This window comes from Oncorhynchus gorbuscha, unplaced genomic scaffold (assembly GCF_021184085.1).
Source record: "Oncorhynchus gorbuscha isolate QuinsamMale2020 ecotype Even-year unplaced genomic scaffold, OgorEven_v1.0 Un_scaffold_656, whole genome shotgun sequence".
Lineage (NCBI taxonomy): Eukaryota > Metazoa > Chordata > Actinopteri > Salmoniformes > Salmonidae > Oncorhynchus > Oncorhynchus gorbuscha.
This window is the reverse complement of record NW_025745755.1, coordinates 327,947-352,877: the sequence shown is the minus strand read 5'-3', so window position 1 is coordinate 352,877 and position 24,931 is coordinate 327,947. Positions and strand designations below refer to the sequence as shown.

At 45.6% G+C, this 24,931-nt stretch overlaps 1 protein-coding gene across 1 annotated transcript; it reads right to left on the bottom strand.

The window, feature by feature from the left end:
- Window positions 1–688: 688 nt before the first annotated feature.
- Window positions 689–24,931, bottom strand: LOC124019707 (calcium-independent phospholipase A2-gamma-like). The gene is made up of 8 exons (XM_046335116.1): window positions 23,815–24,931; window positions 22,162–22,311; window positions 21,746–21,992; window positions 20,908–21,079; window positions 19,950–20,007; window positions 19,246–19,440; window positions 5,606–5,801; window positions 689–1,148 (listed from the first exon to the last, which is right to left on the bottom strand). The coding sequence occupies exons 1-8, from the start codon at window positions 24,649–24,651 to the stop codon at window positions 874–876; spliced, it is 2,130 nt and encodes a 709-aa protein (XP_046191072.1). The 5' UTR covers window positions 24,652–24,931; the 3' UTR covers window positions 689–873.

Genomic DNA, 24,931 nt, shown 5'->3' with positions numbered 1-24,931 from the left:
AGCCTTTCCTCGTTATAGATTCTTCCACCAGCCTCCACTGATGGAGTCATATCAAAGCACATGATGTTTATTTTCAAGTCTAAATGAGTTTCTCAGCAGCTACCGCCTGCAGTGCCTTTTGAACTTTAACCTCTGCAGGTCGCTTCCTATAGTTTGGAGATGAAGGGCCCTCGTACATGTCAGACCTTTACGGCTCCTATATTATCTTCATAATCAGTCTAAATTAGTGTCTCTCGGCCTGTCTGACCTTTCACCTCTAGACATGCCCTATAGTTTGGAGATGAAGGGCCCTCGTACATGTCAGACCTTTACAGCTCCTATATTATCTTCATAATCAGTCTAAATTAGTGTCTCTCAGCCTGTCTGACCTTTCACCTCTAGACATGCCCTACAGTTTGGAGATGAAGGGCCCTCGTACATGTCACACCTTTACAGCTCCTATATTATCTTCATAATCAGTCTAAATGAGTGTCTCTCAGCCTGTCTGACCTTTCACCTCTAGACATCCCCCTACAGTTTGGAGATGAAGGGCCCTCGTACATGTCACACCTTTACAGCTCCTATATTATCTTCATAATCAGTCTAAATGAGTGTCTCTCAGCCTGTCTGACCTTTCACCTCTAGACATCCCCTACAGTTTGGAGATGAAGGGCCCTCGTACATGTCACACCTTTACAGCTCCTATATTATCTTCATAATCAGTCTAAATTAGTGTCTCTCAGCCTGTCTGACCTTTCACCTCTAGACATCCCCTACAGTTTGGAGATGAAGGGCCCTCGTACATGTCACACCTTTACAGCTCCTATATGATCTTCATAATCAGTCTAAATTAGTGTCTCTCAGCCTGTCTGACCTTTCACCTCTAGACATGCCCTACAGTTTGGAGATGAAGGGCAAGCCCTCGTACATGTCGGCCTTCAGTTTGCACCATTCAGCCAGCCTCTGGATGGCGCTCTTCTCCAGAGCCAGCACCGACGCTGCCTTGTTCAGCTTGGCTTCGTTCCTCTCCAGGTAGCGAGTTCCTTCCTCCTGCAGGAAGGTCAGCCTCTCCGGGCGGCTCTCGTCCAATGGGATGTCCTCGCTCATGTAGGGGTTGAAACGGAAGTAGGTGTTGGGTGGAAGGAGGGCGTCCAGCATGATGTGGACCTCTGACGGAGAGAGAGGAGGTGAGAGAGGTTAGGTCATGTTGCTGGAGTACAGTTAAATCATTGTATATCTCGATAGCTATCATGTTGTTAGTGTAGCTAGTTTAGAGGAAGCAGCTGTCTGGGAGAAGGAGAGAACATGACGTGGACTTCTGATGAGGGACACAAAGTTAGTCCATATGTGACTGGTTTATTATGACTTCCTACTTTATAGAGGTCCATCAAGTTGTTCATAGTGCCATCACACACTGACTAAACAGCACTCAGACTGACCATCTACACAGGTAGGAATCAAGTTGTTCATAGTGCTATCACACACTGACTAAACATCACTCAGACCATCTACACAGGTAGGAATCAAGTTGTTCATAGTGCCATCACACACTGACTAAACAGCACTCAGACTGACCATCTACACAGGTAGGAATCAGAAAGAGGTCAAGTACTGGGGAGCTGATGGATGAGAGGAATCAGAGAGATGGAGTACTGGGGAGCTGATGGATGAGAGGAATCAGAGAGATGGAGTACTGGGGAGCTGATGAATGAGGAATCAGAGAGATGGAGTACTGGGGAGCTGATGGATGAGAGGAATCAGAGAAATGGAGTACTGGGGAGCTGATGGATGAGGAATCAGAGAGAGGTCAAGCACTGGGGAGCTGATGGATGAGGAATCAGAGAGATGGAGTACTGGGGAGCTGATGGATGAGAGGAATCAGAGAGATGGAGTACTGGGGAGCTGATGGATGAGGAATCAGAGAGAGGTCAAGCACTGGGGAGCTGATGGATGAGGAATCAGAGAGATGGAGTACTGGGGAGCTGATGGATGAGGAATCAGAGAGAGGTCAAGCACTGGGGAGCTGATGGATGAGGAATCAGAGAGAGGTCAAGCGCTGGGGAGCTGATGAATGAGAGGAATCAGAGAGAGGTCAAGTACTGGGGAGCTGATGAAAGAGGAATCAGAGAGAGGTCAAGCACTGGGGAGCTGATGAATGAGAGGAATCAGAGACAGGTCAAGCACTGGGGAGCTGATGAATGAGAGGAATCAGAGAGAGGTCAAGCACTGGGGAACTGATGAATGAGAGGAATCAGAGAGAGGTCAAGCACTGGGGAGCTGATGAATGAGAGGAATCAGAGAGAGGTCAAGCACTGGGGAGCTGATGAATGAGAGGAATCAGAGAGATGGAGTACTGGGGAGCTGATGAATGAGAGGAATCAGAGAGAGGTCAAGCACTGGGGAGCTGATGAATGAGAGGAATCAGAGAGAGGTCAATCACTGGGGAGCTGATGAATGAGAGGAATCAGAGAGATGGAGTACTGGCGAGCTGATGAATGAGAGGAATCAGAGAGAGGTCAAGCACTGGGGAGCTGATGAATGAGAGGAATCAGAGAGATGGAGTACTGGGGAGCTGATGAATGAGAGGAATCAGAGAGATGGAGTAATGGGGAGCTGATGAATGAGAGGAATCAGAGAGATGGAGTAATGGGGAGCTGATGAATGAGAGGAATCAGAGAGATGGAGTAATGGGGAGCTGATGAATGAGAGGAATCAGAGACAGGTCAAGCACTGGGGAGCTGATGAATGAGAGGAATCAGAGAGAGGTCAAGCACTGGGGAACTGATGAATGAGAGGAATCAGAGAGAGGTCAAGCACTGGGGAGCTGATGAATGAGAGGAATCAGAGAGAGGTCAAGCACTGGGGAGCTGATGAATGAGAGGAATCAGAGAGATGGAGTACTGGGGAGCTGATGAATGAGAGGAATCAGAGAGAGGTCAAGCACTGGGGAGCTGATGAATGAGAGGAATCAGAGAGAGGTCAATCACTGGGGAGCTGATGAATGAGAGGAATCAGAGAGATGGAGTACTGGCGAGCTGATGAATGAGAGGAATCAGAGAGAGGTCAAGCACTGGGGAGCTGATGAATGAGAGGAATCAGAGAGATGGAGTACTGGGGAGCTGATGAATGAGAGGAATCAGAGAGATGGAGTAATGGGGAGCTGATGAATGAGAGGAATCAGAGAGATGGAGTAATGGGGAGCTGATGAATGAGAGGAATCAGAGAGATGGAGTAATGGGGAGCTGATGAATGAGAGGAATCAGAGAGAGGTCAAGTACTGGGGAGCTGATGAATGAGAGGAATCAGAGAGAGGTCAAGCACTGGGGAGCTGATGAATGAGAGGAATCAGAGAGAGGTCAAGCACTGGGGAGCTGATGAATGAGGAATCAGAGAGAGGTCAAGCACTGGGGAGCTGATGGATGAGGAATCAGAGAGAGGTCAAGTACTGGGGAGCTGATGGATGAGGAATCAGAGAGAGGTCAAGTACTGGGGAGCTGATGAATGAGAGGAATCAGAGAGAGGTCAAGTACTGGGGAGCTGATGAATGAGAGGAATCAGAGAGAGGTCAAGCACTGGGGAACTGATGAATGAGAGGAATCAGAGAGAGGTCAAGCACTGGGGAGCTGATTAATGAGAGGAATCAGAGAGAGGTCAAGCACTGGGGAGCTGATGAATGAGAGGAATCAGAGAGATGGAGTACTGGGGAGCTGATGAATGAGAGGAATCAGAGAGATGGAGTACTGGGGAGCTGATGAATGAGAGGAATCAGAGAGATGGAGTACTGGGGAGCTGATGAATGAGAGGAATCAGAGAGAGGTCAAGCACTGGGGAGCTGATGAATGAGAGGAATCAGAGAGAGGTCAATCACTGGGGAGCTGATGAATGAGAGGAATCAGAGAGATGGAGTACTGGGGAGCTGATGAATGAGAGGAATCAGAGAGAGGTCAAGCACTGGGGAGCTGATGAATGAGAGGAATCAGAGAGATGGAGTACTGGGGAGCTGATGAATGAGAGGAATCAGAGAGGTCAAGCACTGGGGAGCTGATGAATGAGAGGAATCAGAGAGATGGAGTACTGGGGAGCTGATGAATGAGAGGAATCAGAGAGAGGTCAAGCACTGGGGAGCTGATGAATGAGAGGAATCAGAGAGAGGTCAAGCACTGGGGAGCTGATGAATGAGAGGAATCAGAGAGATGGAGTACTGGGGAGCTGATGAATGAGAGGAATCAGAGAGATGGAGTAATGGGGAGCTGATGAATGAGAGGAATCAGAGAGATGGAGTACTGGGGAGCTGATGAATGAGAGGAATCAGAGAGATGGAGTAATGGGGAGCTGATGAATGAGAGGAATCAGAGATGGAGTAATGGGGAGCTGATGAATGAGAGGAATCAGAGAGATGGAGTACTGGGGAGCTGATGAATGAGAGGAATCAGAGAGATGGAGTACTGGGGAGCTGATGAATGAGAGGAATCAGAGAGATGGAGTAATGGGGAGCTGATGAATGAGAGGAATCAGAGAGATGGAGTACTGGGGAGCTGATGAATGAGAGGAATCAGAGAGATGGAGTACTGGGGAGCTGATGAATGAGAGGAATCAGAGAGATGGAGTACTGGGGAGCTGATGAATGAGAGGAATCAGAGAGAGGTCAAGCACTGGGGAGCTGATGAATGAGAGGAATCAGAGAGAGGTCAAGCACTGGGGAGCTGATGAATGAGGAATCAGAGAGAGGTCAAGCACTGGGGAGCTGATGGATGAGGAATCAGAGAGAGGTCAAGTACTGGGGAGCTGATGAATGAGAGGAATCAGAGAAAGGTCAAGTACTGGGGAGCTGATGGATGAGGAATCAGAGAGAGGTCAAGCACTGGGGAGCTGATGGATGAGGAATCAGAGAGAGGTCAAGTACTGGGGAGCTGATGGATGAGGAATCAGAGAGAGGTCAAGTACTTGATGAACTTGATGTTCTGAGCTGTGTAGGTCAAAAGGAAATCATTGAAGGAGTGACTGAAATACAGCACGAGACAAAACAATGGTCATCCAACTACCTACAGGGACTACATGCAGCGAATGAGTCACTTAATGAGATTCACAGAAAACAATGGTCTTCCAACTACCTACAGGGACTACATGCAGCGAATGAGTCACTTAATGAGATTCACAGAAAACAATGGTCTTCCAACTACCTACAGGGACTACATGCAGCGAATGAGTCACTTAATGAGATTCACAGAAAACAATGGTCTTCCAACTACCTACAGGGACTACATGCAGCGAATGAGTCACTTAATGAGATTCACAGAAAACAATGGTCTTCCAACTACCTACAGGGACTACATGCAGCGAATGAGTCACTTAAGGAGAATCACAGAAAACAATGGTCTTCCAACTAACTACAGGGACTACATGCAGCGTCTGTTTTAGTGAAGCACATTTATCTGACTGACTGGCTGGCTGGCTGACTGACTGACTGGCTGACTGGCTGACTGGCTGACTGGCTGGCTGACTGGCTCAGCCTTTAATCTGATGTTAGAAATAACCTAATGTGGTTTCATCCCTGTCAAAGGACAGATGTGGCACACCAACTACACACAGTACACCACACACACTCCATGGTCCCTTGGTGACCCACCCTCTGTGTCGGTGGCACTGCTGATGACGTTGGTGATCTTGGCTTTGAGACTGGTGGAGGTGGTGTTGTTCTTGTTGACGGTCTCATAGCGACCCGTACCCAGGGAGACAACACACTGCACTGGGGTGTTGGGCCACAGCAGCTTACACTCATGGATGGCCAACGCTGTGGGGTTGTTGATGAGGAGACCACCATCCTGGAAACACACAGAGACAATCAGACTTCAGAAAAATACCACAAGGATTTTAGACGGACCGATATGATGTTATAATGTTTATATATTTGTGCTTTACTCATCTCATATGTATATACTGTCTTTTAGTCAACGCCACTCCGACATGGCTCGTCCTAATATTTATATATTCCTTCATTCCATTCTTTTACTTTTAGGTTTGTGTTTATTGTTAGATATTACTGCACTATTGGTGCTAGAAACACAAGCATTTTGCAATAACATTGCTAATGTGACCAATAGAATTTGATTTGTTTTAATGTCTGCTTATCTTGTATGTATAAGGTACATGACATTAAGCTTGGTAAATGTCTAATAATATTGAGGTAGAACACAGTAAATCACCACCATGTCCTAGTACATAATGTCTGAGGTAGAACACAGTAAATCACCATGTCCTAGTACATAATGTCTGAGGTAGAACACAGTAAATCACCACCATGTCCTAGTACATAATGTTTGAGGTAGAACACAGTAAATCACCATGTCCTAGTACATAATGTCTGAGGTAGAACACAGTAAATCATCACCATGTCCTAGTACATAATGTCTGAGGTAGAACACAGTAAATCACCATGTCCTAGTACATAATGGCTGAGGTAGAACACAGTAAATCACCATGTCAGTGCTGCTCTGCATCTAAACACCAGGCCCTGATCAATGCTGCTCTGTATCTAAACACCAGGCCCTGATCAATACTGCTCTGCATCTAAACACCAGGCCCTGATCAATGCTGCTCTGTATCTAAACACCAGGCCCTGATCAATGCTGCTCTGTATCTAAACACCAGGCCCTGATCAATACTGCTCTGTATCTAAACACCAGGCCCTGATCAATACTGCTCTGTATCTAAACACCAGGCCCTGATCAATATTGCTCTGTATCTAAACACCAGGCCCTGATCAATATTGCTCTGTATCTAAACACCAGGCCTGTTTAAGCTTCCTGATCTGGGACTACGAGGCTGTTCTACTGGCCCACCAGGCTTGTGGAAACACGTCCCTATCAACCCCTCCAGGGCTGGTGAGGAGTGGTACACTGTCTAATACATCCCAGAGATGAATAGACCAGACCAGAGTCTGCTTGCCTGTAGTGTGATAGTGGTCTGAATAACAAGGAGTTAAACGTATGGTAGAAATGTCTTTCTGACCAGCCCAACAAAAGGGAAACAGTGTATTACCCATACAGGGTAGGATAGCTCAATTACCTCAATGTTGTACAATCACCTCAACAGAGTCGGTGCTCCACAGTAGAAAGAGGCTTTGATACGGTGAAATTAATTATTCAAGTCTCATTTCCAGAAGCAGTTGTGAATGTCAGCGGCTGCAGACAGACAAGATTAGCCAGACACAGAGGGTAAGTAAGGGCTCTCTCTCTCTCTCACACACACACACTTACTTGAGAGTGTGTGTGTCAAGCTACTCTATGTGCTCCAGACACTAGCTGAGCAGTGACCTCGTCTTGGCAAAGCCAGGTTTAGTCTTTGTAAGTTATGTCTTCCCTCTCTCCCTCTTAGCTACCCTCTCCAAGTCCACTTACTCTTGGACTTCATCCACTAAGTCTGTGTCCAAAATGGCACCCTATTCCCTATACAGTGCACTACTTCTGAGAGCCCTATGGGCCCTGGTAATAAGTAATGCACTACGTAGGGAATAGGGTGTAGTTTGGAACGCACCCTGAGTGAAGGGTTTTCTAACTGGGCTGTTTGGATAGGATTAAACTGCTAAAACAATGATCTACTCATGGTGAAGTGTGGGAGAGAGTGTGGCTCACAATAAGGCCTTGACCCCTGCTGACTGCAGGTCAAAGGTCGTTTCCACTCTGTGGGGGTCAGAGCTACAACAGCTCTCTGGGCTAAGCCTCTCTCTCAACAAGCTCACTGGCTTCTCACTACAGAGACGCTGAAGAGAAACAAGACAATGAGTCTCCAGTGTTGCCATGGCGTTATGTTCAGCACTGCCTCTTCTAAAAACACTGAAGGAATTGGAATAAGGAAGTGGGCCCTGACTTACATGAAAGTCTCACTATTTGGTGTTTCAAACTAGAGGAAATGTCACAGTCAACAGTGATAGTGAACGTATTACAAGACAATTCTCAGTGCTAACAGTTGTTTCTTTAATCCGGTGATTATTTTGAGTTCCTCAGGCTCTTGAGACCTGTTAACCAACAAGCCAACGTGATTCTCCTGTTGTGCATCATCGTGACTAAGCAGAGATTTCATGGCACCTTAATGCATCTGGACACTTCGCTGCAGGCCTCATGATTAAACACTAAACGAGACAAATAAAACCTTGCCTGGCTGCAATTAAACTGTGACCAGATCACTGGTCTTTATGTTGTCATGATGCAGTATGTCCCTGGTACAGTGTGACCAGATCACTGGTCTTTATGTTATCATGATGCAGTATGTCCCTGGTCTTTATGTTATCATGATGCAGTATGTCCCTGGTACAGTGTGACCAGATCACTGGTCTTTATGTTATCATGATGCAGTATGTCCCTGGTCTTTATGTTATCATGATACAGTATGTCCCTGGTAGTGTGACCAGATCACTGGTCTTTATGTTGTCATGATGCAGTATGTCCCTGGCACAGTGTGACCAGATCACTGGTCTTTATGTTATGATGCAGTATGTCCCTGGTACAGTGTGACCAGATCACTGGTCTTTATGTTGTCATGATGCAGTATGTCCCTGGTACAGTGTGACCAGATCACTGGTCTTTATGTTGTCATGATGCAGTATGTCCCTGGTACAGTGTGACCAGATCACTGGTCTTTATGTTATCATGATGCAGTATGTCCCTGGTCTTCATGTTATCATGATGCAGTATGTCCCTGGTACAGTGTGACCAGATCACTGGTCTTTATGTTGTCATGATGCAGTATGTCCCTGGCACAGTGTGACCAGATCACTGGTCTTTATGTTATGATGCAGTATGTCCCTGGTACAGTGTGACCAGATCACTGGTCTTTATGTTGTCATGATGCAGTATGTCCCTGGTACAGTGTGACCAGATCACTGGTCTTTATGTTATCATGATGCAGTATGTCCCTGGTCTTTATGTTATCATGATGCAGTATGTCCCTGGTACAGTGTGACCAGATCACTGGTCTTTATGTTATCATGATGCAGTATGTCACTGGTACAGTGTGACCAGATCACTGGTCTTTATGTTGTCATGATGCAGTATGTCCCTGGCACAGTGTGACCAGATCACTGGTCTTTATGTTATGATACAGTATGTCCCTGGTACAGTGTGACCAGATCACTGGTCTTTATGTTATGATACAGTATGTCCCTGGTACAGTGTGACCAGATCACTGGTCTTTATGTCATGATGCATTATGTCCCTGGTACAGTGTGACCAGATCACAGGTCTTTATGTTATCATGATGCAGTATGTCCCTGGTCTTTATGTTATCATGATGCAGTATGTCCCTGGTACAGTGTGACCAGATCACTGGTCTTTATGTTGTCATGATGCAGTATGTCCCTGGTACAGTGTGACCAGATCACTGGTCTTTATGTTATCATGATGCAGTATGTCCCTGGTCTTTATGTTATCATGATGCAGTATGTCCCTGGTACAGTGTGACCAGATCACTGGTCTTTATGTTGTCATGATGCAGTATGTCCCTGGTCTTTATGTTATCATGATGCAGTATGTCCCTGGTACAGTGTGACCAGATCACTGGTCTTTATGTTATCATGATGCAGTATGTCACTGGTACAGTGTGACCAGATCACTGGTCTTTATGTTATGATACAGTATGTCCCTGGTACAGTGTGACCAGATCACTGGTCTTTATGTTATGATACAGTATGTCCCTGGTACAGTGTGACCAGATCACTGGTCTTTATGTCATGATGCATTATGTCCCTGGTACAGTGTGACCAGATCACAGGTCTTTATGTTATCATGATGCAGTATGTCCCTGGTCTTTATGTTATCATGATGCAGTATGTCCCTGGTACAGTGTGACCAGATCACTGGTCTTTATGTTGTCATGATGCAGTATGTCCCTGGTACAGTGTGACCAGATCACTGGTCTTTATGTTATCATGATGCAGTATGTCCCTGGTCTTTATGTTATCATGATGCAGTATGTCCCTGGTACAGTGTGACCAGATCACTGGTCTTTATGTTGTCATGATGCAGTATGTCCCTGGTCTTTATGTTATCATGATGCAGTATGTCCCTGGTACAGTGTGGTCTTTATGTTATCATGATGCAGTATGTCCCTGGTACAGTGTGACCAGATCACTGGTCTTTATGTTGTCATGATGCAGTATGTCCCTGGTCTTTATGTTATCATGATGCAGTATGTCCCTGGTACAGTGTGACCAGATCACTGGTCTTTATGTTATCATGATGCAGTATGTCCCTGGTACAGTGTGACCAGATCACTGGTCTTTATGTTATCATGATGCAGTATGTCCCTGGTACAGTGTGACCAGATCAGTGATCAGGTCATTTAGCTATAACAAACAAACCTGCTCATTTAAATCCCCATAACAGCAGGTCATTTAGCTATAGCAAACAAACCTGCTCATTTAAATCCCCATAACAGCAGGTCATTTAGCTATAGCAAACAAACCTGCTCATTTAAATCCCCATAACAGCAGGTCATTTATCTAGCTATAACAAACAAACCTGCTCATTTAAATCCCCATAACAGCAGGTCATTTAGCTATAACAAACAAACCTGCTCATTTAAATCCCCATAACAGCAGGTCATTTAGCTATAGCAAACAAACCTGCTCATTTAAATCCCCATAACAGCAGGTCATTTAGCTATAGCAAACAAACCTGCTCATTTAAATCCCCATAACAGCAGGTCATTTATCTAGCTATAACAAACAAACCTGCTCATTTAAATCCCCATAACAGCAGGTCATTTATCGAGCTATAACAAACAAACCTGCTCATTTAAATCCCCATTACAACAGGAGGTCATTTAGCTATAACAAACAAACCTGCTCATTTAAATCCCCATAACAGCAGGTCATTTAGCTATAACAAACAAACCTGCTCATTTAAATCCCCATAACAGCAGGTCATTTATCTAGCTATAACAAACAAACCTGCTCATTTAAATCCCCATAACAACAGGTCATTTATCTAGCTATAACAAACAAACCTGCTCATTTCAATCCCCATAACAACAGGAGGTCATTTAGCTATAACAAACAAACCTGCTCATTTAAATCCCCATTACAACAGCAGGTCATTTAGCTATAACAAACAAACCTGCTCATTTAAATCCCCATTACAACAGGAGGTCATTTAGCTATAACAAACAAACCTGCTCATTTCAATCCCCATAACAGCAGGTCATTTATCTAGCTATAACAAACAAACCTGCTCATTTAAATCCCCATAACAGCAGGTCATTTAGCTATAACAAACAAACCTGCTCATTTAAATCCCCATAACAGCAGGTCATTTATCTAGCTATAACAAACAAACCTGCTCATTTCAATCCCAATTACAACAGGAGGTCATTTATCTATAACAAACAAACCTGCTCATTTAAATCCCCATTACAACAGGAGGTCATTTAGCTATAGCAAACAAACCTGCTCATTTAAATCCCCATAACAGCAGGTCATTTATCGAGCTATAACAAACAAACCTGCTCATTTCAATCCCCATTACAACAGGAGGTCATTTATCTATAACAAACAAACCTGCTCATTTAAATCCCCATAACAGGAGGTCATTTAGCTATAACAAACAAACCTGCTCATTTAAATCCCCATAACAGCAGGTCATTTAGCTATAACAAACAAACCTGCCCATTTAAATCCCCATAACAGCAGGTCATTTAGCTATAACAAACAAACCTGCTCATTTAAATCCCCATAACAGCAGGTCATTTAGCTATAACAAACAAACCTGCTCATTTAAATCCCCATAACAGCAGGTCATTTAGCTATAACAAACAAACCTGCTCATTTAAATCCCCATAACAGCAGGTCATTTAGCTATAACAAACAAACCTGCTCATTTAAATCCCCATAACAGCAGGTCATTTAGCTATAGCAAACAAACCTGCTCATTTAAATCCCCATAACAGCAGGTCATTTAGCTATAGCAAACAAACCTGCTCATTTAAATCCCCATAACAGCAGGTCATTTAGCTATAGCAAACAAACCTGCTCATTTAAATCCCCATAACAGCAGGTCATTTATCGAGCTATAACAAACAAACCTGCTCATTTAAATCGCCATTACAGCAGGTCATTTATCTATAACAAACAAACCTGCTCATTTAAATCCCCATTACAACAGGAGGTCATTTAGCTATAACAAACAAACCTGCTCATTTAAATCCCCATAACAGCAGGTCATTTAGCTATAACAAACAAACCTGCTCATTTAAATCCCCATAACAGCAGGTAATTTATCTAGCTATAACAAACAAACCTGCTCATTTAAATCCCCATAACAGCAGGTCATTTAGCTATAACAAACAAACCTGCTCATTTAAATCCCCATTACAACAGCAGGTCATTTATCTAGCTATAACAAACAAACCTGCTCATTTAAATCCCCATAACAGCAGGTCATTTGGCTATAACAAACAAACCTGCTCATTTAAATCCCCATAACAGCAGGTCATTTATCTAGCTATAACAAACAAACCTGCTCATTTAAATCCCCATAACAGCAGGTCATTTAGCTATAACAAACAAACCTGCTCATTTAAATCCCCATAACAGCAGGTCATTTATCTAGCTATAACAAACAAACCTGCTCATTTAAATCCCCATAACAGCAGGTCATTTAGCTATAACAAACAAACCTGCTCATTTAAATCCCCATAACAGCAGGTCATTTAGCTATAACAAACAAACCTGCTCATTTAAATCCCCATAACAGCAGGTCATTTAGCTATAACAAACAAACCTGCTCATTTAAATCCCCATTACAACAGCAGGTCATTTAGCTATAACAAACAAACCTGCTCATTTAAATCCAGCCTGAGAGTCCCTGACTGAGGCTTCTCAGCTTCTCTTCATGATATCCTAACACAACAGTAGCACAACATGGATATACTGGCTCTAGTCTCATTGTTTAGCTGTGTCCAGATGGGCAGATGACCGGGACTGGGAGGGAGGACATGTTGCATTCAGCTGAGGCAGAAGAGATCACATTTTCTGTCCCATTTCCTCTTGAACACTGGGGAGGTCGAACTGGGAGCCACGCTCTGCTCATCTCCCCTCTAGACTCTGGGTGTCCCACAAATAGCACCCTATTCCCTATGTAGTGCACTACTATAGGGTTATGGTCAAAAGTACTGCACTATATAGAGAATAGGGTGGCATTTGGGACGTATCCTCTCTGTCAGTGTATTTATGATGGAACAACATTCATGCCAGTAAAACAAACACCAGTGAACTAAACTGCAGCACGTGGCCGAGCCAGACTAGCTACATGTTTAAATATACCAGATCACTGTGTATTAGTTCACCATGACTCTACTATAGAACCAGTACTATACAACCCAGCCAGACTAGCTACATGTTTAAATATACCAGATCACTGTGTATTAGTTCACCATGACTCTACTATAGAACCAGTACTATACAACCGTAGCAGGTGGTGTGGTCAGCCCAACGCATTAACCGGGGGCACACTGCCTGCTCTCCAGGACATCTACAGCACCCGGTGTCACATGAAGGACAAGAAGATCATCAAGGACCTCAGCCACCCGAGCCACGGCCTGTTCACCCCCCTAACATCTAGAAGATCATCAATGACCTCTGCCACCCGAGCCACGGCCTGTTCACCCCGCTAACACCTAGAAGATCATCAAGGACCTCTGCCACCCGAGCCACGGCCTGTTCACCCCGCTAAACACCTAGAAGATCATCAAGGACCTCAGCCACCCGAGCCACGGCCTGTTCACCCCGCTAACACCTAGAAGATCATCAAGGACCTCAGCCACCCGAGCCACGGCCTGTTCACCCCGCTAAACACCTAGAAGATCATCAAGGACCTCAGCCACCCGAGCCACGGCCTGTTCACCCCGCTAACACCTATTCTGATTCCAGATGGTCAATCCTTACAGAACACTGAACACTATTCTGATTCCAGATGAGCCATCCTTACAGAACATGGAACACTATTCTGATTCCAGATGGTCAATCCTTACAGAACACTGAACACTATTCTGATTCCAGATGATCCATCCTTACAGAACATGGAACACTATTCTGATTCCAGATGGTCAATCCTTACAGAACATGGAACACTATTCTATTCCAGAGTCAACTTACAGAACACTGAACACTATTCTGATTCCAGATGAGCCATCCTTACAGAACATGGAACACTATTCTGATTCCAGATGGTCAATCCTTACAGAACATGGAACACTATTCTGATTCCAGATGGTCAATCCTTACAGAACATGGAACACTATTCTGATTCCAGATGGTCAATCCTTACAGAACACTGAACACTATTCTGATTCCAGATGATCCATCCTTACAGAACACGGAACACTATTCTGATTCCAGATGATCAATCCTTACAGAACACGGAACACTCAATATGCTTTAACTTTTTCTCCATCTTGAGTACATCTCAGAGCAGTTAGTTAATGCATAGCTGGTACATTAAGTTGCTGGTTAATGCATGCAGAGGTCCTGGTCTGAGTACATCTCAGAGCAGTTAGCTGGTTAATGCATGCAGAGGTCCTGGTCTGAGTACATCTCAGAGCAGTTAGCTGGTTAATGCATGCAGAGGTCCTGGTCTGAGTACATCTCAGAGCAGTTAGCTGGCTAATGCATGCATGCAGAGCAGTCCTGGTCTGAGTACATCTCAGAGCAGTTAGCTGGTTAATCATAAGGTCCTAGGTCTGAGTACATCTCAGAGCAGTTAGCTGGTTAATGCATGCAGAGGTCCTGGTCTGAGTACATCTCAGAGCAGTTAGCTGGTTAATGCATGCAGAGGTCCTGGTCTGAGTACATCTCAGAGCAGTTAGCTGGTTAATCATGCAGAGGTCCTGGTCTGAGTACATCTCAGAGCAGTTAGCTGGTTAATGCATGCAGAGGTCCTGGTCTGAGTACATCTCAGAGCAGTTAGCTGGTTAAACACTGATTGTTTTATGGAGGGGCTGGTGGGCTGGTGTTCTAAAGCCTAGTGCCTTTAAAACACTCCATCCGGACTGACTGAGAGCAGAGGGAGTTCAGCTGTCAACCGGTTTCTCAGCCAAGAGTTAAAGCTGCTACTTGCATGTTAATCCACACACACACACACACACACACACACACACACACACACACACACACACACACACACACACACACACACACACACACACACACACACACACACACACACACACACACACACACACACACACACACACACACACACACACACACACGAAACAGAACATAAAGGGATTAGTGATAAGAGTCTATTGACTATGTAATAGCATATTAGTTAGGTCAGTCCACTGGGTATGTAGCATTGTCAGAGAAGGGACAGAGAGCTAAAGGGACATTATGGATAATGAAAGCATTATCCATGTCATGAAATGGACTTGGCCTTATCAAAATGTTGAAGCAGGAAGTTCAATGATTAAAAGGAGGTTCATCCAAGATAACAGCCAAGTCTCGTGACAAGCTAAGGATTCAAATGATTACTGCCACATTAAAACCACCAAATATGTCCATTGATCAGTAGAGAAAACTCCAAAAACAACCCAGCTCTCTGAAGAGGCGAGTCAAGAGCTGTGGACTTTGAATACATCTCTAGTCTACACTCTCCTCTTTGGTCTGTTGTGAAAGCTTTTGAAACAAGGGAAACGGGGCCAAAACACAGTGGCACACAGTATATAAAGGATGTCACCAAATCATCCATCTCTCTCCACACACACAGATCTCACTCAGACTAATCCTGTGGCGTGTGCGTGCGCTACGTGTTGAAATATCAATACATTATTGGAGTGTGTGTGGCAGGGCACTGTGCCTCTTTATGAATGGCTGATCAAAGGGACTGTGGGGCAGGCAGGCAGCGACCTCTCCTTTCAGACTCTGGGTAAAGGTTAAAGAGCGGCTGTCTAAGGGCTCTGCCCAGATGGAGGGAGGCCCAAACCCACTTGGTCGGGTAGATAGAATATTCACTGGTTGCCATGGAGATTTCTAAGGCTCTGAGAAGAGAGCTTGCTTTGCAATTAGCTCTGACTTCCTACTTCCTGAAACAAACCAACATCCAGGAAACAGCTTTTGATCTATGACGCAGGTGTACAGTCTACAACCAAACACAACTAAAGCAGGTCAACGGAGTGGCATCCAAATTACACAGGTCAAATAACATTTTGTTTACCTAGAAAATAGAGAAACAAATAGGCTGTTGAGGTACAACCTGACAGAGTGTTGGCTATACATCAGATATTCTCTTTCATCAAGAGTCACTGTCCTGCCATTCCCCTACAGGCAGCAGCACCTACAGGAACCCTTCTCCATCACAGGGGGGCTCAGTCTTTGATATGCGTGTTTGAAGTGACAGTGAGTTAGAGTTCTGTTCACAAACACAAACAGACCCCACAGAGCCCCAGGACAGCAACACAATTAGACCCAACCACATCATGAGAGAACAAAAAGATAAATTTTTTGCAATGTGTCAAGTTACAAAAAAAAACAGAGCAAACTAGAATGCTATTTGTCCCTAAACAGAGAGAACACAGTGGCAGAATACCTGACCACTGTGACTGACTCAAACTTAAGGAAAGCTTTGACTATGTACAGACTCAGTGAGCATAGCCTTGCTATTGAGAAAGGCCGTCATAGGCAGCCATGGCTCTCAAGAGAAGACAGTTAGGCGGCAGGGTAGCCTAGTGGTTAGAGTGTTGGACTAGTAACCGAAAGGTTGCAAGTTCGAATCCCCGAGCTGACGTGGTAAAAGTCTGTTCTTCTGCCCCTGAACAAGGCAGTTAACCCACTGTTCCTAGGCCGTCATTGAAAATAAGAATTTGTTCTTAACTGACTTGCCTAGTAAAATAAAGGTTAAAAAAAATAAATAAAATAAAAACCAGACAATATGCTCACTGCCCACAAAATGAGGTGGAAACTGAGCTGAACTTCCTAACATCCTGTCCAATGTATGACCATATTAGAGACACATATTTCCCTCAGATTACACAGACAGAAAGAATTCGAAAACAAATCCAATTTTGATAACCTCTCATATCTACTGGGTGAAATACCACAGTGTGACATCACAGAAGCAGGATTATTATTATTATTTATTTTCCATTTTGTACTTTACCTATTTTCACATCGTTACAACACTGTATATAGACAAATGTCTTTATAATTTTGGAACTTTTGTGAGTGTAATGTTTACTGTTCATTTTTATTGTTTATTTCACTTTTCTTTATTATCTATTTCACTTGCTTTGGCGATGTTGACATATGTTTCCCATGACAATAAAGCCCCTTGAATTGAATTGAAATGGAACAGAGAGAGAGAGGCTCTACATTTACACTCTGCATCTCCAGCTGAGAGAACGGGCTAATTTAACACACAGAAACACACACTACGGCCCTACAGTTAATGGTCTCAGGCCTCGGAGAGGACTATCAGGAAGTGTACTGAAAGTGTATTGATTTGCGAGAAGTGTTGGGTAAATGAGTGACAGTCAGGGAGAGATCATAGAGACAGAGAGACAAAGAGGGAGGGGTAATAGAGAAAGAGAGCGGTTGAGGTAGATAAACAGAGAGAAAGAGAGAGGTTGAGGTAGATAAACAGAGAGAAAGAGAGAGGTTGAGGTAGATAAACAGAGAGAGAGAGGTTGAGGTAGATAAACAGAGAGAAAGAGAGAGGTTGTGGTAGATAAACAGAGAGAAAGAGAGAGGCTGAGGTAGATAAACAGAGAGAAAGAGAGAGGCTGAGGTAGATAAACAGAGAGAAAGGGAGAGGCTGAGGTAGATAAACAGAGAGAGGTTGAGGTAGATAAACAGAGAGAGGGGTTGAGGTAGATAAACAGAGAGAGAAAGGTTGAGGTAGATAAACAGAGAGAGAGAGGTTGAGGTAGATAAACAGAGAGAGGGAGGTTGAGGTAGATAAACAGAGAGAGAGAGAGAGAGGTTGAGGTAGATAAACAGAGAGAGAGAGAGAGAGGTTGAGGTATATAAACAGAGAGAGAGAGAGAGGTTGAGGTATATAAACATAGAAAGAGAGAGAGGTTGAGGTAGATAAACAGAGAGAGAGAGGTTTGAGGTAGATAAACAGAGAGAGAGAGGTTTGAGGTAGATAAACAGAGAGAGAGAGGTTGAGGTAGATAAACAGAGAGAGAGAGGTTGAGGTTGATAAACAGAGAGAGAGAGAGAGAGAGAGAGAGAGAGAGGTTGAGGTAGATAAACAGAGAGAGAGAGAGAGAGAGAGGTTGAGGTAGATAAACAGAGAGAGAGAGAGGTTGAGGTATATAAACATAGAAAGAGAGAGAGGTTGAGGTAGATAAACAGAGAGAGAGGTTGAGGTAGATAAACAGAGAGAGAGAGGTTGAGGTAGATAAACAGAGAGAGAGAGAGAGAGAGAGAGAGAGAGAGAGAGAGAGAGAGAGAGAGAAAGAGGTTGAGGTAGATAAACAGAGAGAGAGAGAGAGGTTGAGGTAGATAAACAGAGAGAGAGAGAGAGGTTGAGGTAGATAAACAGAGAGAGAGAGAGAGGTTGAGGTAGATAAACATAGAAAGAGAGAGAGGTTGAGGTAGATAAACAGAGAGAGAGGTTGAGGTAGATAAACAGAGAGAGAGAGAGAGAGAGAGAGTTGAGGTAGATAAACAGAGAGAGAGAGAGAGGTTGAGGTATATAAACAGAGAGAGAGAGAGAGAGGTTGAGGTATATAAACATAGAAAGAGAGAGAGGTTGAGGTAGATAAACAGAGAGAGAGAGGTTGAGGTAGATAAACAGAGAGAGGTTGAGGTAGATAAACAGAGAGAGAGAGAGAGAGAGAGGTTGAGGTAGATAAACAGAGAGAGAGAGAGAGAGAGAGAGAGAGAGAGAGAGAGAGAGAGAAAGAGGTTGAGGTAGATAAACAGAGAGAGGCTGAGGTAGATAAACAGAGAGAGGCTGAGGTAGATAAACAGAGAGAGGCTGAGGTAGATAAACAGAGAGAGGCTGAGGTAGATAAACAGAGAGGCTGAGGTAGATAAACAGAGAGGCTGAGGTAGATAAACAGAGAGAGAGAGAGAGGTTGAGGTATATAAACAGAGAAAGAGAGAGAGGTTGAGGTAGATAAACAGAGAGAGGCTGAGGTAGATAAACAGAGAGAGGTTGAGGTAGATAAACAGAGAGAGGTTGAGGTAGATAAATAGAGAGAGGTTGAGGTAGATAAATAGAGAGAGAGTACTAAAGCTACACATACAGAGATAGATGAATTGGTTACCTGGTGCAGGTCTTTTCCCAGTGGATACTCCTGGAAGTACCCTGGGGCGGCGGAGGAGGCTCTGATGGCCTGCCACATCTTGTGTTTACAGTCTCCTATGTAGTGGGACCTGACCCCTGGTAGCATGCTGTAGTTCCTGAACACATAGGCCTTCAGAGGCAGACCCCTGTTCACTATGGTGCTCACTGCTGACACCTAGAGGAGGAACAGAGGCATGAACTAAATGAAGACATGTTCATGAGAGAAGAGATGGGTTGGTTGTTCAGCAACAAAACCAACGTGCACAACAGAGGGGTTGGCTTAGATTGTTAACAACATGTATTTAGTCTCCGATGTTTATTGTGCAAATGTATTTATGTTTTCAATGAGCACTTGTTGTCTCTTAAATGCATTGTTACAGTTGTTGATTAGCTAGCTAGCAAATTTTAGCCCCATTAGCATTGACATGACATGAGTCAAAACAAGACATGGAGTCAAGACACAATGAGACTAAACGAGCAGCCTAGGATTCCCTACATGGCAGCTTCTTGTCATTGTTGCTATGTGACCGTCCAGGATCATAACAACGCAGGCCATCCAGCCGTATCGATGTGTGCGTATCATTTTGGTGCCTCGTCAGCCGACCCGTCGATATGGACTTGATTAAGTCCTTGTTCCCAGTGTAAGGGTATGGTTGTTAAAGTGATGTATAGATCAAACCTTACCTTTGGGCATTTTGGATCCCGGGCTGTCTCGAACATGAGGCCTTCTCCCATTCTCTCCCTGTTACACACAAAACATTCACCACTTCATTATCAAACCAGACTAAATTATACTGCAATTTACATGCTCCAAAATAAGAACATGATTTTCATAGGTCAGACTACACTGTCAAGATATTTTACCACTGACAGGCCAGTACCCTAGACGGAGCAGCAGGGTACTGACATGACAGTATCCTAGACGGAGCAGCAGGGTACTGACATGACAGGGTACTAGACAGAGCAGCAGGGTATGACAGTATACTAGACGGAGCAGCAGGGTACTACTAGACGGAGCAGCAGGGTACTGACATGACAGGGTACTAGACGGAGCAGCAGGGACATGACATGACAGGGTACTAGACAGAGCAGCAGGGTACTAGACAGAGCAGCAGGGTACTGACATGGACGGAGCAGCAGGGTACTGACATGACAGTATACTAGACGGAGCAGCAGGGTACTGACATGACAGTATACTAGACGGAGCAGCAGGGTACTGACACGACAGTATACTAGACGGAGCAGCAGGGTACTGAGCAGCAGGGACACGACAGGGTACTAGACGGAGCAGCAGGGTACTGACATGACAGTACCCTAGACGGGGCAGCAGGGTACTGACATGACAGTACCCTAGACGGGCAGCAGGGTACTGACATGACAGTATACTAGACGGAGCAGCAGGGTACTGACATGACAGTATACTAGACGGAGCAGCAGGGTACTGACACTAGTATACATGACAGGAGTATCCGACAGGGACGGAGCAGCAGGGTACTGACATGACAGGGTACTGACATGACAGGAGCAGCAGGGTACTGACATGACAGTATCCTAGACGGAGGGTACTGACATGACAGGGTACTGACAGGGTACTGACATGACAGTATCCTGACATGACGGAGCAGCAGGGTACTGTACTCACTTGAGGATGTTCTCCCAGATCTGGCTGTCGTAGAAGGCGTGGCTCCAGCCCATCTTAACGGTTCCCACGATGACGTTCTGTTTGAACACATCAGAACCCAGCTTCCTGTAGAGTTCCTCACAATCATCCAGAGGAATCTGGAACACCCCCAACATGAAGGCCAGGATGGCACCTGAGGGACAGGGGTTCATCGTGTTAAGATGCCACGTGCCCAACAGGACTTTCAGATTTTAAACAAAGTATTATCCTCCCCAATGTCGTGATATCCAATTGGTAGTTACAGTCTTGTCCCATCGCTGCAACTCCCGTACAGAGGGAGAGGCGAAGGTTGAGAGCCATGCGTCCTCCGAAACACGACCCCGCCAAGCCATACTGCCTCTTGACACACAGCTCGCTTAACCCGGAAGCCAGCCGAACCAACGTGTCAGAGGAAACACCATACAGCTGGTGACCGTGTCAGAGTACATGCGCCAGGCCCACCACAGGAGTCGCTAGGGTTTGCGCCAGGCCCAAACCCTCCCCTAACCCGGACGATGCTGGGACAATTGTGCGTCGCCTCATGGGTCTCCCGGTCGCAGCCAGTCTGTAATGACGCCTCAAGCGCTGCTCCACTCTGGAGGCCCTGACTTTTTGATTTTAAGACTGGACTGTATAGTGCCTTTCATTAAACACAAGTGACTGGGTTCTCAGACATAAATGAAACCTAGTCTTGGCCTAAAAGAATGCTCAATGGGTTATGTTCTCAGGACTAGGCCTGATCTGTCTGGGAAACCAGCCCTAGTAGTGTGGAGCGATATCATGTTGTAGACAATACAGGGAGCTTGGTGAAACAGCCTACCTGTGCTGACCCCACAGATGTAGTCAAACAGCTGGTAGATGGGTTTGCCCGTCAGTGTCTGCAGTTTGTGTAGGGTCTGCAGGGCCACCAGTCCCCTGGTCCCCCCTCCATCGATGGCCAGGATCCGTATACCCTGGCCCTTCACAGGGTCTGTGTATCCCACCAGGGTCAGGGCCTCTCTCACTGCAGCCTGGAGCCGGGGGTCTCTGGTCTGCCTCAGACGCAACAGGCACGGGATCACCCTCTCCTGGGGGAGAAATTCACACACTTCCACATGTACCCATCTTAGTTGAATGCACTGATTGGAAGTTGGTCTATCAGAGCTTCTGCTACATGACTAAAATATGAATGTAAATATACCCACAGTATATCTACAAGGATTGAAGTTTACATTGTCTACAAAAACAGCCCCACACCTTGACGGCCACGCCGCGTGTCTCAGGGTACTCCAGAAGATGCAGGCTAAGCTCCTCCACACGGCTGGTGTGGATATTCATGTCTGTGGCTTTCTGGATGCCCTGCACCAAGGCTCTGGTCCTGTTGTCCATACTCACCCGGGCTATGATCTGGGATGGGAGGGCACAGAACATATCCAGGATCCTATTTAAAAATGTATATCAAAATGAGATATAAGGTAATCATTGTGTGTAATGTTTTCCTTCTGTCCTAGATCATTGAACATGAACTTCAAACGGACAGGGTAAGACACTTCAAACCGACAGGGTAAGACACTTCAAACCGACAGGGTAAGACACTTCAAACCGACAGGGTAAGACACTTCAAACCGACAGGGTAAGACACTTCAAACCGACAGGGTAAGACACTTCAAACCGACAGGGTAAGACACTTCAAACCGACAGGGTAAGACACTTCAAACCGACAGGGTAAGACACTTCAAACCGACAGGGTAAGACACTTCAAACCGACAGGGTAAGACACTTCAAACCGACAGGGTAAGACACTTCAAACCGACAGGGTAAGACACTTCAAACCGACAGGGTAAGACACTTCAAACCGACAGGGTAAGACACTTCAAACCGACAGGGTAAGACACTTCAAACCGACAGGGTAAGACACTTCAAACCGACAGGGTAAGACACTTCAAACCGACAGGGTAAGACACTTCAAACCGACAGGGTAAGACACTTCAAACCGACAGGGTAAGACACTTCAAACCGACAGGGTAAGACACTTCAAACCGACAGGGTAAGGACAGGGTAAGACACTTCAAACCGACAGGGTAAGACACTTCAAACAGGGTAAGACACTTCAAACCGACAGGGTAAGACACTTCAAACCGACAGGGTAAGACACAGGGTAAGACACTTCAAACCGACAGGGTAAGACACTTCAAACCGACAGGGTAAGACACTTCAAACCGACAGGGTAAGACACTTCAAACCGACAGGGTAAGACACTTCAAACCGACAGGGTAAGACACTTCAAACCGACAGGGTAAGACACTTCAAACCGACAGGGTAAGGACAGGGTAAGACACTTCAAACCGACAGGGTAAGACACTTCAAACCGACAGGGTAAGACACTTCAAACCGACAGGGTAAGACACTTCAAACCGACAGGGTAAGACACTTCAAACCGACAGGGTAAGACACTTCAAACCGACAGGGTAAGACACTTCAAACCGACAGGGTAAGACACTTCAAACCGACAGGGTAAGACACTTCAAACCGACAGGGTAAGACACTTCAAACCGACAGGGTAAGACACTTCAAACCGACAGGGTAAGACACTTCAAACGACAGGGTAAGACAGGGTAAGACACTTCAAACCGACAGGGTAAGACACTTCAAAACAGGGTAAGACACTTCAAACCGACAGGGTAAGACACTTCAAACGACAGGGGACAGGGTAAGACACTTCAAACGGACAGGGTAAGACACTTCAAACGGACAGGGTAAGACACTTCAAACGGACAGGGTAAGACACTTCAAACTGACAGGGTAAGACACTTCAAACTGACAGGGTAAGACACTTCAAACACTTTAAAGTTCATTTTAATTCATTCACATGGCAGAGAATCATTCATTTACATGAATCAGTTTCAGTACCTTCTCTCTCTGGCTCAACAGTCGTTTCTTGGCCCCCTCTTCAGCATTCTTCTTCTCCTCCTCAGTCTCCATCTTCTCTCCAGACTTCCTCACAGCCTCCTCCGTGTTTTTCTCTTCAACTGCTGCTGTGACGCTCTTGGGGTCAGCTCTGAACTTACTAGGTACCAAGGGTGCTATGTAGCTGCCAAAGAATGCCTGAACATTGGGACGAGGGTCGGACAGATACTGCCCAAACCCCCCTTTTTTAGAGGGTGTTAGGGTGGGGGTATGGGTGACTGGGTCAGAGGAAGTACTGTCTGTGGCAGGGCTCTCTCGGGTGGGAACACCCGAGGTTGGGCGAACCTCCTCCAGGGGAGGAGTCGGTTGTGGGGTAGCTGCCTTGCCCTGGATAGCCTTGGTCTCAGCTGCCACAGGTACTGAAACGGGGATGTGGTCCCCGCTCTTCGTACTCTGATAACGTAGACTGAGAGCAGGCTTGGAGGACATGGATGCTTGAGCATTGTCATTTAGATGGTGAGGCTTCTTGTCATCTCCTGTTGATAGACTAGTACAACTCCCAAAGTAGTCGTTGACGTGTTGAGACAAGGTGCTGTTTGTCTCGTCCATGTTGGTGGACAGGGCCTCTGGTTGGAACAGCTGTAACGTCTGCTTGGCAATGGCTGACGAGGAGCTAGCGGTGGATCTAGCCACTGATGCGGCGGAGTTAGCCACTGACGCAGCGAGGCTCTGTTTGGGCTTGACGTTGGCCATGAAGGGTTTCTCTAAACTTGACGAGGAGCTAGCGGTGGATATAGCCACTGACGCAGCGAGGCTCTGTTTGGGCTTGACGTTGGCCATGAAGGGTTTCTCTAAAGCCTGAAGTGGCTGATTCTCCTTCCCTCCTCTCCATTGTTCTGGTCCTGTCCTACTGTCTGATCCTGCTCTGGTGGCTTCATGTGTATTGCAGCAGCTGAAGGGTCACTAGCTGCCGGGGTTGGAGATGGAGTCAGAGGCTCCGCTTCGGCCTGTACCTTCTCTGCATGGGTGGCTGCGGCACTGGGCTTAAGGCGGGAGATCTTGGAGAGGAGGTCGCTGCCACTTACTGCTTTAGTTACAGTGTTGAGCGTGCTCCTGATCC